We start from the raw sequence: 15390 nt of genomic DNA, 5'->3' as shown, positions 1-15390 counted from the left end.
CACTTGATGACGTAGTTGACTAGTTGCAGATGTAGATCGTATATCCTGAATGAGTTTAAACAGCTTGTATGTTGAGATAAATTTGCTTTCTTGTGGGTACACTATTCAAGGGGGATAAAGTCCCGAGACTCCTAAGAACTGCAGCTTAAATGTTTGCAGAACATTCCTCTCTAACTAGTGTCTCCAAGATGTTTTAGCTTCCCTAGACTAAGAGGTGAATTTGATCCCCCTTTCTGTTCAGTGTAACTTTTTGAAGATGTCAAGGTGACTGCCTACCTCAGCCCATTGAAAAAGTCAGCTACAGGCATCAATAGTGATTGACCCGAACTATTTCCTTTGTGATGTGGCCACCGAAATATTGGCAAAGAAGAAAGCACATGTTTAACACTCCTTGCTTAAAGCTTGACGTGTGCACACACACAGAACTGATACAGGGAGTATGGAAGAAATTATTTTGCTAGCGTTGGCCACTTGTGCACAAAGCTTTTCATTTAGGGTTTATTGAACTATGGCAGGCAGGTTGGAATTGTTAAACAAGCCAGAAAAGGTTGAAAGACTCAGTGTTGTCGGTGTTTTTACATGTGGGCTCCCCCCCACCACCCCCCCACCCCCGTCAAATTTCCAGTGAATTATAATGATTGCAACAACATTTTCATTACTCCTTTGCCGTCAATAAGGGGGAGGCTTTCCAAACGATTAGGGAACAGGGGGTCCTTTCTTCCTGGTCCGGCCATTAGGCGTGCAGTCTGTGCACTCGCCTCTCCTTGTTGCTGTTGGGTTTGGTGTTTACCTTGAAGCGTCTGGTCTGGGGCACTGTGCATCCTGAATGCGTGGGCATCCTGGTTTACAACATGAGGAAGGAGGCATGAAGCTCATGTTCTTCAGCAGGAGCTGTAGTCAGTCCTGTGTGTTTTTGCTACGGCAGCAGATGAATGGGTCGTGGGAATACTGTTTTTCTCCAATCATATCTTTTAGTTAATGATACTGTGTGATTTTCCCAGGGCTGCCATAAGTAATTATCACAAACTGAATAGCTTAAAGCAGACATTTACTCTCAGGGTTGTGGAGTCTAGAGGTCTGAAATGAAGGCTCTTAGGAAGAATTCTTTCTTCATTCTTAAGTTTCTGGTTGACTCCAGCCATGTTTAGCATTCCTTGGTTTTAGTATCATCACGGTATCTAGGTATCTGCCTCAGTTACTCAGCCGCCTTTGCTCTGATTATCTCCGAGTCTTCTCATGGCTTTCTTATAAGGGCCTTTACTTACCACACACACACACACACACGCACACACACACACACACACACACACACACGCAGGCACACATGCACACTTATGTCTTGTGTGTGTGTACTCTAGTGTATGTGGTGGATGTTTGTGTATGGTGTATGTACATGTATCCATCACCACATGTATATGATCTTTATGGAGGCCAGAAGAGGACAATGGGTGTCCTGCTGTTTTGCTCTCCATCTTCATCTTACTTCCTTGAGATCCGGTCCCTCACTGAACCTGGAGCCCACTGCCAACCAGCAAGCTCCCATGATCCTTCTGTCTCTACCACCATGGGATTACAGGCATATACAAAGTCACACTTTTGGCTTTTTTCTTTAATTTTCAAAGATTTACTTACCTCATTTTATTTGTATGACTGCTTTGCCTGTATGTACATACGCATGTGCATATATGCATGTGTGTGTACTGCATGTGTACTAGGTGCCCCCAGAGGCCAGAAGAGGACATTGGATCCCGTGGAAATGGAGGATGGGTGCATGTGAGCCATCACGTGTGTGCTGGGAATCCAACCCAGGTCCTCTGCAAGAGCAGTGAATGCTGCAAAACAAGGAGCCATCTCTCGGGGTCCTGCAGTTGCTTTCTTCTCTTTGTGTTTTACATGAATGTTTGGGATCTGAACTTTGGTCCACACACTCATGACGGAAGCTCTTTGATCTACCGAACCCTCCCTCCATACTTATTTCTTTTCAATGGTAACTTTATCACAGCAGATCTGAACACAGTGTATCATTTTTATTTATAGATTCAGATGCTTGATTAGATAATAAAGTTTTTTAAAGACCTCATTTGTCATTGCTGGAGACTGCACTAGAAAAAAGGAAAATAACCAGTGAAAACTGCGTATGTCAGCTGGGCACGGTGTTGCACACCTGTAATCCTGTACCCTGGAGGTGGAGGCAGGAAGATTGGGAGTTCACGATTGTTTATCCTCGACTCTCTGCTACATAGTGAGTTTGGGGCCAGCCTGGGCTATGTGAAACCCTGTCTAAAGAAAGGAAACAAACAAACAAAACCACCAGACAGCTCTCCTAAAATAACAACCTAAATAAGAAGTTTCAAAGGTACTTATCAGTCTGGAGAGGAGAGGAGAGGGAGAGAGAGAAAGGGAAGCAAATGTACACGTGCACGCCCACATGCACACACCACACACACATGCACATGCACACACACACATGCACACCACACACACACATGCACACACACACAAACACATGCACACATATGAAAATGTTTGTCATTAAAATACTATTCAGATAAGCTGTCTTTTAACTAGAAAGTAGAAACATATCTAGTAATCCTGATAGTTTGAAATACCACATAGAATCTTTCTTTATGTAAAGTGGAGGCCATGAGGTTTTAAACATGAAGTTACTCTTTCTCTGAGTAGAGACAGTACAATCTGAATTATTTGTCTGAACTACAGCCTCACCCACGCTAAGCAAGCGCTCTACAAGAGTTGTATTCTCAACCCATACAACCTGAATTTAAAGGACAAGTTCTTTATTGATAGGATACGATAGGATATTCTAAGAGTCAGGAATGTTTGCGGCTACAGAAATTTTATTTTACTATTGCTATCGGCATTTTCTTGAAAAACATTTTGGGATCAGTGAACTCAAAAATGTGTTTATTTTAAAGTTATTAGAATGTTTTAGTATATTCATTTATTTTGTGTGTGTGTCTGGATGGATGGGTGGATGGATGGATGGATGGATGGGTGGATGGGACTGGGCATGCCACAGTGCATGTGAGATCTTGCAGGTCTCAGTTCTCCTTTCCCCTCTCTCCTAGTCTCAGGGATGGCGCTCAGGTCTTCAGCCTTGCAGCAAGTGCTGTTATCCACTGAGTCATGTCTGCCTCCAAACTTCCTTTTATAATGATTTAATTATGTAACTGTTTTGTGTGCCTGCAGGCACAAGAGATTTTATAGGGGAATCAGAAAGAAAATAGAATTTGATATAAGCAATCATTTTATATAGTCAGTCTCCAAGAAATACTAGTTTTAATAAAGTGAACCATGCAATCCTTTCCCTCCCTCCCTCCCTTTCTTTCCTTGTTTCTTTCTTATTTTTTTGATACAGGTTTCACTATGTAGCCCTGACTGTTCTGGAACTCTCTCTGTAGACCAGGCTGGTCTCAAACTCACAGAGACCACACGCTGCCTCTGCCTCCTGAGTGCTGAGATTAAAGCCGTGCTCCTGGAGAGCCATATAAATTCTTAGCTGTGAGTCCAGCACTTGGAAACACCACTTTCCCTTAAACCTTATTAGTTTCTGGTCAGAAAGTGGCCTATCACGTCTTTGGCGAAGTTGCCATTTCTTACACTAAACTGTTCCTAACCTGTGCAGTTTCCTGACATTGCTGTCTCTCCTCAAATTCTGTTATTATTTTAAGTGTATGGGTGTTTTGCCTACATATATGTCTGTCACCATGTGTGTGTCAGGTGCTCACAGAGACCAGATCTCATGGGACTGGAGTTTCTGATGATTGTGCCACCAGGTGGGTGCTGGGAATCGTACTTGTGTCCTTTAGAAGAGCAGCCAGTGCTCTTAATGGCTGAGCCATCCTCTCCAGGCGAACATTGCTTTCTTTACTGATAAGAGCTCTCCGAGTGCCCATCCCACATGCTGTGGGAGGTCCAGAGTCCTCCTGAATGTTTGTGAGTGTTGGTGAATTGAGAGTGGACAGTGGACAGCGTGGGGTGCAGGCCCGTGTGAGGGAGCTCAGCTGTGCGGTGTTCGGGTCTGTTCAATGTCACGATCCTACCTGACCCTGTGTCGTTCTCTACAGCTTTGATTGCTGCCTTCTCTCAGCTCATTGCCTCCCCCGAGCAGGAAATCTTCCCAGACTCTCATTTCTCCAAGCAGCATTTATCCTAAACTGCTATTATAGCAGTTATCACTCAAGACTCTGGGGACAGGGGAGGCTGACCTAGGGCCATAGTTTTAGATGGGAAAGTTTGCACCCCTAAGCTCCTGTGGCTCATGGAACCTCCTTGGGTCGTGCTGTGACTGGAGTGTGGTCTTCAGCCTCTGACCTGGACCCATATCCTTTTTCCTTCTTCCTCTGTGTAAACTTTGCAGATAGGGACAAGAAGTTGTTGGTCACCTTGGGACAGTTAAAATACTTTTCCTATTAGAAAAAAAAGGTAATGTTTCTTGTTCTGGCTGAAGGTGTCAGCGAGATTAAACACGCTTACATCGCGTGTGTTCCGAGAGCTACCCATCCTCCATGTCCCATTTCTCTGTGCACCATGGGCCCTCCTTCAGGTGGGGGCTCCGGTCTGCAGAGTCTATATCTGCCTTGTTCATCATTTCATTCTCATGTTTGGAGCTTGGCACTTTTGGCCTGTGGTTGGATCCTAATAAATACTTGTGGAATGAATGGGAAAAACAAGAGAATAACCCTTTTAGATAGTGATCTTAGTAACCCAGAAGGGAGGAGGTCTGCAAATTCTTCTCAACAATCTGTGCTTTGGAAAGGGAGCATCATTTCAAGAACCAGATAAAGTCCTGGGCACACTTGTAAGATGCCAGGAATAAGGGTGCCTTTACCCCCCCTGGTCCTGTAATACCACTGGTTGAAAGAGACAGCACTGATTTGAGTCAGGAAATAAAATCCCTTATCTCACAGATAATCGTCCACGAGTACAGTCTTGCCCACTTCTGTCCCCAACGCTCCTAGGCTCCTTTCATCCTGTTATTATTAGGCCTGTGTTTCTCAAGGAATAATTTAAATTGCACCTCCTAGCACAGCCCTGATCTTGACATCCCCCACATTAGCTGGTGTGCAAAAACCAACACAACTCCTCTCACCATGGGTTAAGTAGAAAGTTAGGAATCCGTGCCTCCGCTCCTTGCCTTCAAATCAGGATCCCATTCCCATTGGCTCATAGTTTATTAGTGGTTGCCATGGACTCAAGGTTAAGGTCATGAGGTTCTCTTCCAATTACTGTTACTCTGTTAAATTTGAACAGCTGTCTTCATTGGAAGAGTCAGGGAAAGTGGAGGAACTTGGGATGAATTGAAGCAACCTGGATTCTGGCCTGGGCCCTGATTCATAGGCCATGTGGTTTTCTAGAGGCTTCTAGTGGGGAAAGTCAGGCCTCTCTGGTATATGCCTGTGCGATGTTCTCTGGTCCTGCCCATGGAGCTAGAAACGACTTCAAATCTGAGAAGCATTGACCTAAGAATGTAGCTGGAAGGCAGACAGCAGAGAGTTTGCTCTGGCCACACAGATGGTCCACTTGGGACTGGCTGGACCGAATGGATGCTGGAGGTAGGGGCTGCAGCATTGCAGTCAGCCTTCCTTGGGTACAGCCGAGGTCCACACCTCCTGTTCACTGCAGCACTCCTGTGAGTGCGTTTTCACTAGCCACCAAGGACTGTTTGCTAACAACTCCTGCCTCTTCCTGCTAGAGCCCAGGTAACACATTTAAGTACAAAGAATGACATCAGCTCTTATTGCTTTAAAAACAGACAAAGCTCCCCGGGAGCCACATGGACGGAGACAGTCTGGCAGCTTTATCCTTGTAGCCTCATAAACGTACTGATTTTATAGACATGGAGAAAAAAGGCTCTTTCTGTATTTCTATTATTCTAGCAAAGATTCCCAGCCACAGTGGTACCTTGTCTTGTTTTCCTGATGATATTTCTTTTTGTCTTTAAAAACTACTAAAAGCTACCTGGCTCTTTTATGTTAGGGAAAAGTAGTTCTTTGTCTAGCATATCTACCATTAGTATAATCTCTTTAAGGATGCAGGAAAATTGTCCTAATATCTGGACGGATACATATATTGCTGTTCTTTTCATCCGAGCACTTTATCCTTTGTATGTCCTTCTTCTGCATTTCAGCCTGCTATGAAGAGAGACAAGGAAGAAAGGAGGATGAATGATTAACAGTGAAACCAACCATTTGTGCCTATGAAAAACATTTCCCGCAAGACCCATCTAAAATCTTAATTCCATTCTGTAATGGAGACCAGTAAAATTCCTCCAATTTAGATGTTAGGTTTTATGCTAATCTGGTTTTATATCCTCCAATTGTCCATAACATTATAAGAAGTTTCAAGTTTCCTTGGTGATACTGAGAAATTAAGAACAAATTGAAAAAAGACTATTTTGGTACTCTTAACTAATTATAACCTGTGTAGAAACGTTGTTTCCTTATATAACAGTAGTTACCTAATACATTTTTGTTGTCTTTTGTGATTGTGTTTTACCTGCTTTGAGTAGAAAAATCGGTTATTTTTAACAAATCAACTGAGATAATGTGCCATCTTTTCAGTTAGAGAGTAAAGTGCAGGTAGCTTCAAAATTATTAAGTTGACTGCATTGAATAAAGGAGAGCTAGTAGAAATTCCACAATTACATGTTTGTATTCTCCCTAATTTTCTGTATTGCCCCCGCAACACACCAGTCACAAAAACTCCAGCTAAGTGCCAGGCACAGCTCTAGGCACCAACAATACAGTAATAAAACAAATATACTTCTTTTCCTTATAGATGAGGAAAGACAGGCAATAAACACCAAAAATAAATACATAACAAAAAGCCTTTCTATAGATAGACTTGGAAGACAGCTATAAAGAAAAATAAAAGCAAGAAAGCTAAGGGGATTTGCATAACAGTGTCAGGTAAATATCAGGTCATGTATATTAGGCCGGCCAGTAGTGACGAAGATGGTACCTAATAAGCATTGAACATGAGAGCAGCATTAAACGTACATGTCTGCAATAGATAGTTATATACATGGACCATGTCGGGAGACCTTAACACACAGTGGTTCATCATCACCGTGAGTTTAATTGCTGGGGGATCAGAAAGATTTCTTAATCTTCGGAAACGAGGACTTCGAAGTTTGTGCAAAGTCAGTACTTGCTCAAGAACTTTGGAGTTACGGTGTCAGAACAGGGGAAGGATGAGGTAAAGTGGAGGTCTCCGGTGAGGGAGGAAAGAACCGGGGTATGTACCACGGAGTGGCTGTCATTCTCAAGCATGGCGTCCTCGGAGGAGCAGGGCAGCAGCCTTCTGCCCTTACCCTGGAGAAGCGGAGGAATGAGCCTGTTCTGGAATGGTCACACTACGGGTCTCTGTGCTTTAATTGCAAGAGGGGAGGGTTTTTCTCTTTTGTAAAACAAGAGTGAAGTAGGTAATTTCTGAGTTTCCTTTCTAACTTTAGTAGTTTGGATTGTACTCTTAAACCAATGGAAGGAAGTACCTAATGTCCCAATGAAGATTCCTGTGTCCAGTGACTCTGGGACTTATTTGGGTGCCTGGGTTTGGCTGTATTTCAGATGTCATCCTTTTGACTAAAAAGAATATAGCACCCTCCAGTCCCCAGAGTGAATGTGTGGATAAGGAAAGAAAGAAAGGTCCAGCAGGTGAAGCTTTCTCTGGCAAATGCCGAGACTGTTAATAGGTTTTAAAACTGTCTCAGGAATTGCTTAAAAAAGTATTTTATTATTTATTTAGGTTGCAGGTTGTTTTTCTTTTTTTAATTGAAGAAGAAAAGTCTCTGAAAGTGCTCGGCTTAAGTGTTTTTGTGTATGCTAATGTTTATGGCTTTGAAAAATAGAATAGCCCGAGTCTGGGGCAGACAATGACCTTCATGGGACTTTTTCTTTTTTACTAGTTCACACCTTTTGTGAGACAGTTGATGGATCTTATTTACTTGAGGCAACAACCAAAGGCTAGACTGACTAAATAAAAGCAAAGAACAGATGGGAGTAGACTGAATACCCCCAAGCCTCCCAATCCTGGATGAGCCGGGCCCTCCTTGTCTCACTCTGTGGTAGTCTACGTACTAAGCCCTCATTTCTTTTGCTTCCCCACGTTTGCTTTGAAGACCCGCACAGATGCAGCTGGTGACAGGCAGTTCACCAAAGTAGTTAACATTCCTGCAGATGTGGCTGTGTGTTAAGCGGCAGGCAGTGTTATTATTGTAACAGGATAATTACGTAATGTCAACAATTGGATGGGGCGGAGGCCCTGGATTCATAGAAACCAGACTGGGAGCATGACCACAGGCTCTGCCTTGGGCACATTTTTTTGTGTTTAACAGTCCCCCTCTTGCTTCTATTTTACTTTTCTGCACTGTATTCTTTGTGGGACATCTCTTTCCAGACTGTGACATGTTCTGTTGGAAGCTGGAAGGAGTGTACTAAAGCTTGGGTTGTGTCTGGCTGAATTTGCCATTGTGAGGGTGGCCTGGCTTTCGAAGCTCATCACTATCTACAAGTCTTGCTCTCCCCTGCTGTGCTATGGAGATGATGCTGATGTAGGTCTCTTCAGAATCACCTATAAGGCATGCCATCCTTTCCTCCGAAAAGCTTACTGCAGAATGGAGATGAAAGGGATTTGTGCTCACGACACCATCTTCCGTGCAAACCAGGGCTTCTGGTATGACTTAGTGGGTGGAATATGTCTTCGGAAAAGAAAAATACATAATTCTGACAAGATGCTTTTTGAAAACTCCAACCAGCTGTTTCAAGTAGAAGACTGTAAAATTTATTCAAAGTAAAATTTGTTTCCCTTGGAAGCACATGCAGTTCAAAGAATAGGCTAAAGTAAACAGTCAGATTTAACGTGTTCAAAGTTGGTGCACTGTTGTCTTTGTCAGGCCCTCAGGAGCCTCCGGTTCTCCTATCCAGCCGTTCACCATTCTCAAGTTACCTTCACAGAACCTGCAGACGGTGGGAAGGCCCTCAGGAATAGAAGGCTGGGTTCCTGCCCCAGACTGGCCAGATGAGCGTGATGGCTGGTGGCTGGTGGAGCTCTAAGTTTTCTCTTGCTTCTGAAACGAATTCGAAGCTGAGTGGCCTCAGACCACAATGAGTAACTTACGGTTTGATCAGACATCTGATGTGGGTCTTCCTGGGCTAGAATCAAGGTGTAGGCGGGTCGGCATTGCTTTCTGGTGGCTCTAGAGGAGAACACCTTTCCTTGCGTGGTTCATGGTCCTATTCTAACATCTTCAAAGCCAGCAAAGGTGCGTGTGTTTGAACATGCTTCCCGGGTCCCATCCTCAGTGTGGAACTAGGATGGGACTGTTGTGATTTTAGAGCCTGTATGATTTTTATTCAGTGCGCCCAGATGATCCAGGACACTCTTTGCTTATATAAAGTCCCCTTTGCTTGCGGAGTAGAAGACTCACAGGTTCTGGGGATTGAGGTGTGGGGACATCTAGATCCATCTTTGTTTTATCACCTATATAGAGGGGCTATTGTGGAATTCATTTTTTTTTCTCAACAACTTTCCATGTTTAACAAGAGGACGCTATTACATTTCCTTGTTAAAAGAATAATTTTAAAGAATACAGCCGGCATCTTAAGGATTTTTGCGCCAATTGTGTGTCTACAGGCAGGAGGGATACAGGGGAGGAACCCTGAGATGTAAGGGAATAGCAAAGAAGTTTCTGTAACACCACGTGTGATAGTGTATGTGCCTAATTGCAATACTAACATAGAAAGCAACTTCTCCTAAGCTTCTCTCTTCAGTGCTGTGGACATAGGAAATAGGTTGTAAATGTTTTCCTACCCATTTAATGCACTTTCATAGCACTTACAAAGTGTGTTTAGTCAGGCCAGGATGGGAATCTTTCGGTGCTACAACCTGCATGGCTCTAGGGATTGATCCGACCGAGGGAACCAGGGAATGAAGAAATGACCGAATCACCGACACACAGAAGAGTTGGGGCCTGGTGTGCTGTGTGTTCTCACGGGGGAGTACCAGCAGACTGGAAACTCGGCATGTTTGTATTGCACATCTGAATTGAGCAGGCAGGTTTATTGTATGGGCTTAGCTAGTCTCCTAGAGGGTGTCTGTGGGGGTGCGCTCTCTGGCTGTAGTCATCTGGGAGGATACAGCTGTGGTGATGCTTTAGGATACTCTGTCAGCCTCCCCACTGAGCCCAGGGAAAGGCCTTGCCACGCTCATGGGTCTGAGGCATTGGCACCCTGACATGGCAGTGCTCGTGTTAACAATGCAGATTCATTCAGGACTTCATCTGCTCCCCACACGTTAGTGTTTAATTTTATACTATCTTTGTTTCTGTTCCCTCAAGTCTTGGCTTTTGTTTAGTTTATATCTTAGAGAATAAAAAAAATGTTTCCTTTGTTACAAGTGGGTGTTTGTACAAGCTGAGGGTGTTGTTAGGGAAAGATGCATGTTGTCTAAAAGAATTTAAAATTGGAGGACACGGCGATAAGTAAAACCATAATAATGAATGTGTTTCTGTCTCCCAGGCAGTGGTGTGTGCAGCTGGCATCAAGGTTATAATGCCCCCGATTTGTTTTATAATAACTGAATTGTATAAAAGTGCTGTACTTAAAGATGGCTTAGAATCCTTTCAAATGTAACTAACCACCATACCTTCAAAGAGCTGTAAAAAATTACCATTCAGCGTTCTTTGCTCTGGATGTGAAGTGTTGTTGAATGAGGAAAGGATGAATAAATGGCTTAAAAAAATAATGCAGAGTGGAGGAGGGGACCCCAAAGTTCCACCAGGCAGCACACTGTTGGGTGGTGAGCTGGTCTCCCCGTTGATTGGCAGCTTATGATTAGAGAAATTCCTCAGCTCTGACACTGGAAATGAGCTTGGGCCTTGTGTAATAACTTCCTTCTGTTGTTTTTGTTTCAGCTCTGGAGCCAGCATGTGATTAATAGTTTAAAGGTTGAGATATTTTACATTTTCACAGTTCTAGAGACTAGGAAGTCCGAGACCAGGGGTGTGGGCACATTTGACTGTAGTAAACATGGCCCCAGGACGGAAAGCAAGAAGACTCACGGGGAGAGGTTTGTTTGATTTGTAAGTGGGTGGAAAGCTACCCTGAGACTGACAGACTGGAGGCAGAGTAGAAGAGGTATGGGGGCGGGGGCAAGAGGCGCAACGCGGAAGCCAGCCGTGATGCTGGCTCAGGCCGGCAGCCACGGAGGCTGTAAGACGTGGACCGAGTTGGAGCCAGTAAGCTTGCTGAGGGATTGCGTGTGGGCCAAGAAAGAGCAGGCACGGGGCTGCCACAGTCAAGCATGGGGTTATGGCCAAAGTAGGGAGCTGAAGAGTGAGGATGGGGCCGGGGAGGCTGGTAGGTAGAGGGGCAGGTGGAAATCCAGAAGTCTGCTTTGGACAGGTCAGCTTGAGGTAAGCTGCACTCTCAGAGCCCAGGTGAGGAATGCTGGCTGGGGTAGATCTGGGAGGTATCGTGTGGTGGACCAGCAGTTAGGTGAACCAAACATCATTATCTGTCTGTGGGGAGTCATCAGGAGCTCTTAAAAATGCACAGGCTGCTGCCTATCCTGGAGATGCCTGTTAGCTGGTGTGGGGCCTCAGAAAACGTTAAAAGCAGGAGGAAACCAAAAACAGAGTGAATTCTAGTACATAGCCATGATTGAGAAAGGCTAATACACATGGCTTTCAAAGAAGGAAATAGATGAGATTCTCCTCTTAGAGGGAATTTAGGTAGTAAAAGGACTCAGTGATGGAGGCTTGAGGCAACTGAGAAGAAGAATCAGCAAAGGAGTTTGGGAGACTGACCTTGCTTCCTTTGTGGCTCAAACTGTGGTTCCTGGGACAGCATCCCTTGACTAGCAGCTCCTTCAAATGCAGAAGCCACAAGCCCCGATTTATTAAGCAGGTTCCAGGGCTAGGCTGCTTCTGTTCAGGTATCCATCTAGTACATTCATTCTCTCCCTGCTCTTACACACACACACACACACACACACACACACACACACACACGTGCACGCATGGACCAGCCATTTGACTTGGTATCCTCTTCTTAAAAGGTGCATCGTATTTTGATCTCTACACTTGAATAAGAAGGCGGTATTTTTGTAGGTGCCTTGTCAAGTGATTTCCATGTGTTCACATGTTCAGTGAACTAACCCCTTTGGAACTGAGGGAAAGTATTTAGGCTTTCATTATTTTTCCCAAAGCCAACATGTGTAACCCCCAGGCTCCAAGCTCTTCCATGCTTCAGAGAGAGAGCTTGCCTCAAAACAGTAAGGTGGAGGATGAGTGCCCAGGGTGCCCCCTTTGGCAATGTGCTGTGTCATCTGCAGCTGATGCTGCTCCTGTGATCTGTGGCTGTCGCGTGAGTTCAATGTTCAGTGCTTAACAAAAGCAAACAAATAAATATGTAAGAGCCCAGGTCAGTGGTGCATCATGCCCACTGTCCCAGTGCTCAGGAGACGGAGGCAGGAGGATCAACAGCCTGCACTGTGTAGTAAGCTCGAAGCTGACCTGGACTGCATAGCAAGGCATGGCCTCAGAAATGAAAGAAAAGAAGGAAGACAAGGAGAGTAGAGGGAGGGAAGGAAGGAGGGAAGGGAAGAGAGAAGGAAGGAAAAAGAGGAAGGCGGGAAGGACTCCAAGTCCCAACTCCCTACTCTGCACCTCATAAATATGTTCAAAGGACGAAGGAAGGGAGAGAGGGAGAGAAGAGGGACGAGTCAGGGTAGGGGAGAGTGGGAGGGATGGGCTTGTGTATAGGAACAGTTCATTGTGGTTGGAGACATCTCTAACTGATATCTCATTGTTAATTACCTAGAGTATGATGGGAGCGGGAGAACCAGCATAGTCGCTGGCCCTTTGCCCCCTTCGGTGCATTATTGCTTTACTCTTCGTTTGAGGTGGTTGTCACTCTTGGGCTGGAATACTTTGTTTGGAGGGGTGCTCCGATGAAACATGCATATACCTGCTGCTGTTGCATGTGGACTCCAGAGGAAGCAGAGAGTAATGGCTCTAAGCGTCTTCAAGTATTTTATTACCACAGAATGTTTCAGAAGTATTTTCAAACATCATTTCCCACAGTTGCAGGAAGAGTTCAGCTGGGAGAGCGCTAAGGTTGTTTGGCTACCATTTTTGTTACTCTGTTTTGAAAATCAGAATGGCAAAGCTTATGCATATATAGGATTTGGGAGCTGGGTTTGGTTTTTTTTTTACATGAAGAGACTTAATTGTATTTAAAGACCTTGGTTCTGTATTTGGGGCTTTCATGGGATTGATTTTATTGTCCTTGTAATGAATTTATTTGAAGCTAAGAGGTTGTTTTTCTAAAGTAATTATTCAGTCTTTGCTCTGCGGCTCCATATTTAATTGACTGCCAGAACACTCCTTTGAAGAGTAGGAATGGTGACATATGCATGCCCCGTGTGGCTGGTTCATGGCTTAAATAAGTAAATAAAAGGCAGTATGGCTGGCTGGCCGATGACAGCATACTCAGATTTTCCTAATGACACTGTAGCAGGTTACAATAGGTTTGAAGGATGCAGGCTGTCCAGATTTCCACCTGCCTTAGGGTGGAAAATGGGCTGGGTCCTCCCATGTCAATCATTCATCAAGGAGATGCCGGACAGACTTACTTACAGGCCATTCCGAAGAGGGCATTTTGTCAGTTGAGTTTCTTTGTCCAGATGACTCTAGGTTGTATCTAGTTGTCAAGAAAAACAACAACAACAACAGAAACACCCACAAAACCTTATTCTTGAGTCTACCCTTCAAAGAGAATTAGGACAAGAATCAATAATAGTTTTTCATTAAACTGCTAAAGAGCTCATAGTATTCCTAGAAGCCACTGCCTGGAAGCAGAGCCGGGCTTGTGAGACAGTCCTATCTTCACAAGTCTCCAGTGAAGGAGCTATCATAAGTCATTGCAATATTTAACAGTTCTCCCTGCCAGGAGACTCTTTTATCCATCTTAAATAATGCATACATCCGTCTAAGCTGTGTTTCTTCTTCAGTGACTATGAACTGGCCTTGCTCTCTTTGTGTGAGACCTTCTCAAAGTGCTGAAAGCTGAACTCTGAGCACCGCCCTATTAACGCATCTCAGTTCCGCGGCTTGTCCATCATAATATCTCCCCATACTTTCATCGGCTTTGATCTCCCCCAAATGACGGTGCATGCCGTCGTAGTTCTCACTTCCTTTGTTCGTAAGATTTAGAGTGTATCTTGGACGGGTGGAGAGGCTGCCAGGTGCTCAGTGCAGGGTCAGATTGTAGCAGACATTCCGCGTTTCCTATCCTCTTGCCTGCTTGGGGATAGCTTTCCTTTTGGGACAGTGTCTGTCCTGGCAGGTGTGTCCACATACAGCCCCTATGCCACCCACAGCCAAGGAAAGACAGGGAAGTGGTGCAACACAGAGTTCAAAACTTACTTAAAACATTATGAGATTTTGTGTGCGCATGCGTGTGTGTGTGTGTGTGTGTGTGTGCGTGTGCATGTGCGTGTGAGCTTGAGTATGCACTTCTCAAACCTGAACATTGAAGGGGACAAAGTCATGGTGCATGTTGCAGTGCCAAAAAGTCGCTCCTGCCTATCTCATACTCCAGATTGCTTGCTTTCCAAGCTTTGCCACTATAGCTTGTTCACTCTGGAGTTTTACATTTCCTCTTCCGTACTGATACATGCCAGCACGCCTGGTGTATTAGGTCACTCCTGAGTTTTCTTTTTAATCTGTGTGCTGCTTCGAGTCTTAGCTCTAAAGTTTTTTTTTTTTTAACCGAGGTAACAGTTACATGTGAAGTATGGCTCATGAGTGAACAATCTATTTCATATGGATATGTGTTCGCTTGGGTACCTTGTGTCCCTGCCAAGATGCAGAATATAGTCTTGAAAATCTTTCCCATGCCTCTTGTTACAGACTTCCCATTTCACACGGACCTGCTATTCTGATTTCTGTCACAGTTGGTTTGTCCTGCTTATCTCTGAGTGCTTTATCAGTGTGATCTCGTGATATCTTATGTGGGATATTTGCACCGACGTGTAGTGCGTTTGTTAAGCCCCTGGTGGTGGCGCTGTAGGGTCAATCCAGGGCTACAGCGTCCTAAGCCGATGGTGTCAACTAGCCAATGGTGCCACGAAGCTGCACCCACAGCCCCCATTGATACAGTTGGGGAGTGGTCCATCGTCTGTTTCCATCCTGATGGACATTTGATTCTCTTCAGTATTTATGAACAGTGCCCCCAGGAGCATTTTTGCACAAGTCTTTGTGTAGACATAATGTTTCCGATGCTTATATTAGTTAATATAGAAGAGTGAAACGGCCAGGTCATACAGTAATCTATGTATGGTTACAAGAATTAGTCTTATAATCTA

At 44.5% G+C, this 15390-nt stretch overlaps 1 protein-coding gene across 4 annotated transcripts in view; it reads left to right on the top strand.

The window, feature by feature from the left end:
* The window catches only part of Sh3rf1 (SH3 domain containing ring finger 1), a 158936-nt gene that overhangs the window by 74827 nt on the left and 68719 nt on the right, over positions 1–15390 (top strand). Inside the window, exon 1 of one of the 4 annotated variants that reach the window (XM_040742248.1) lies at positions 11144–11257. The exons of the other annotated variants lie outside the window; for them this stretch is intronic. Within the exon in view, the coding sequence (XP_040598182.1) occupies positions 11159–11257 (99 nt within the window). The 5' untranslated portion in view covers positions 11144–11158. Of the gene's footprint in view, positions 1–11143; positions 11258–15390 lie in introns of those variants that run through there. 4 annotated transcript variants of the gene reach the window in all.

Source organism: Mesocricetus auratus, unplaced genomic scaffold (genome assembly GCF_017639785.1).
Source record: "Mesocricetus auratus isolate SY011 unplaced genomic scaffold, BCM_Maur_2.0 Super-Scaffold_6731, whole genome shotgun sequence".
Taxonomy (NCBI): Eukaryota; Metazoa; Chordata; class Mammalia; order Rodentia; family Cricetidae; genus Mesocricetus; species Mesocricetus auratus.
This window is presented reverse-complemented; position numbering and strand designations above follow the sequence as displayed.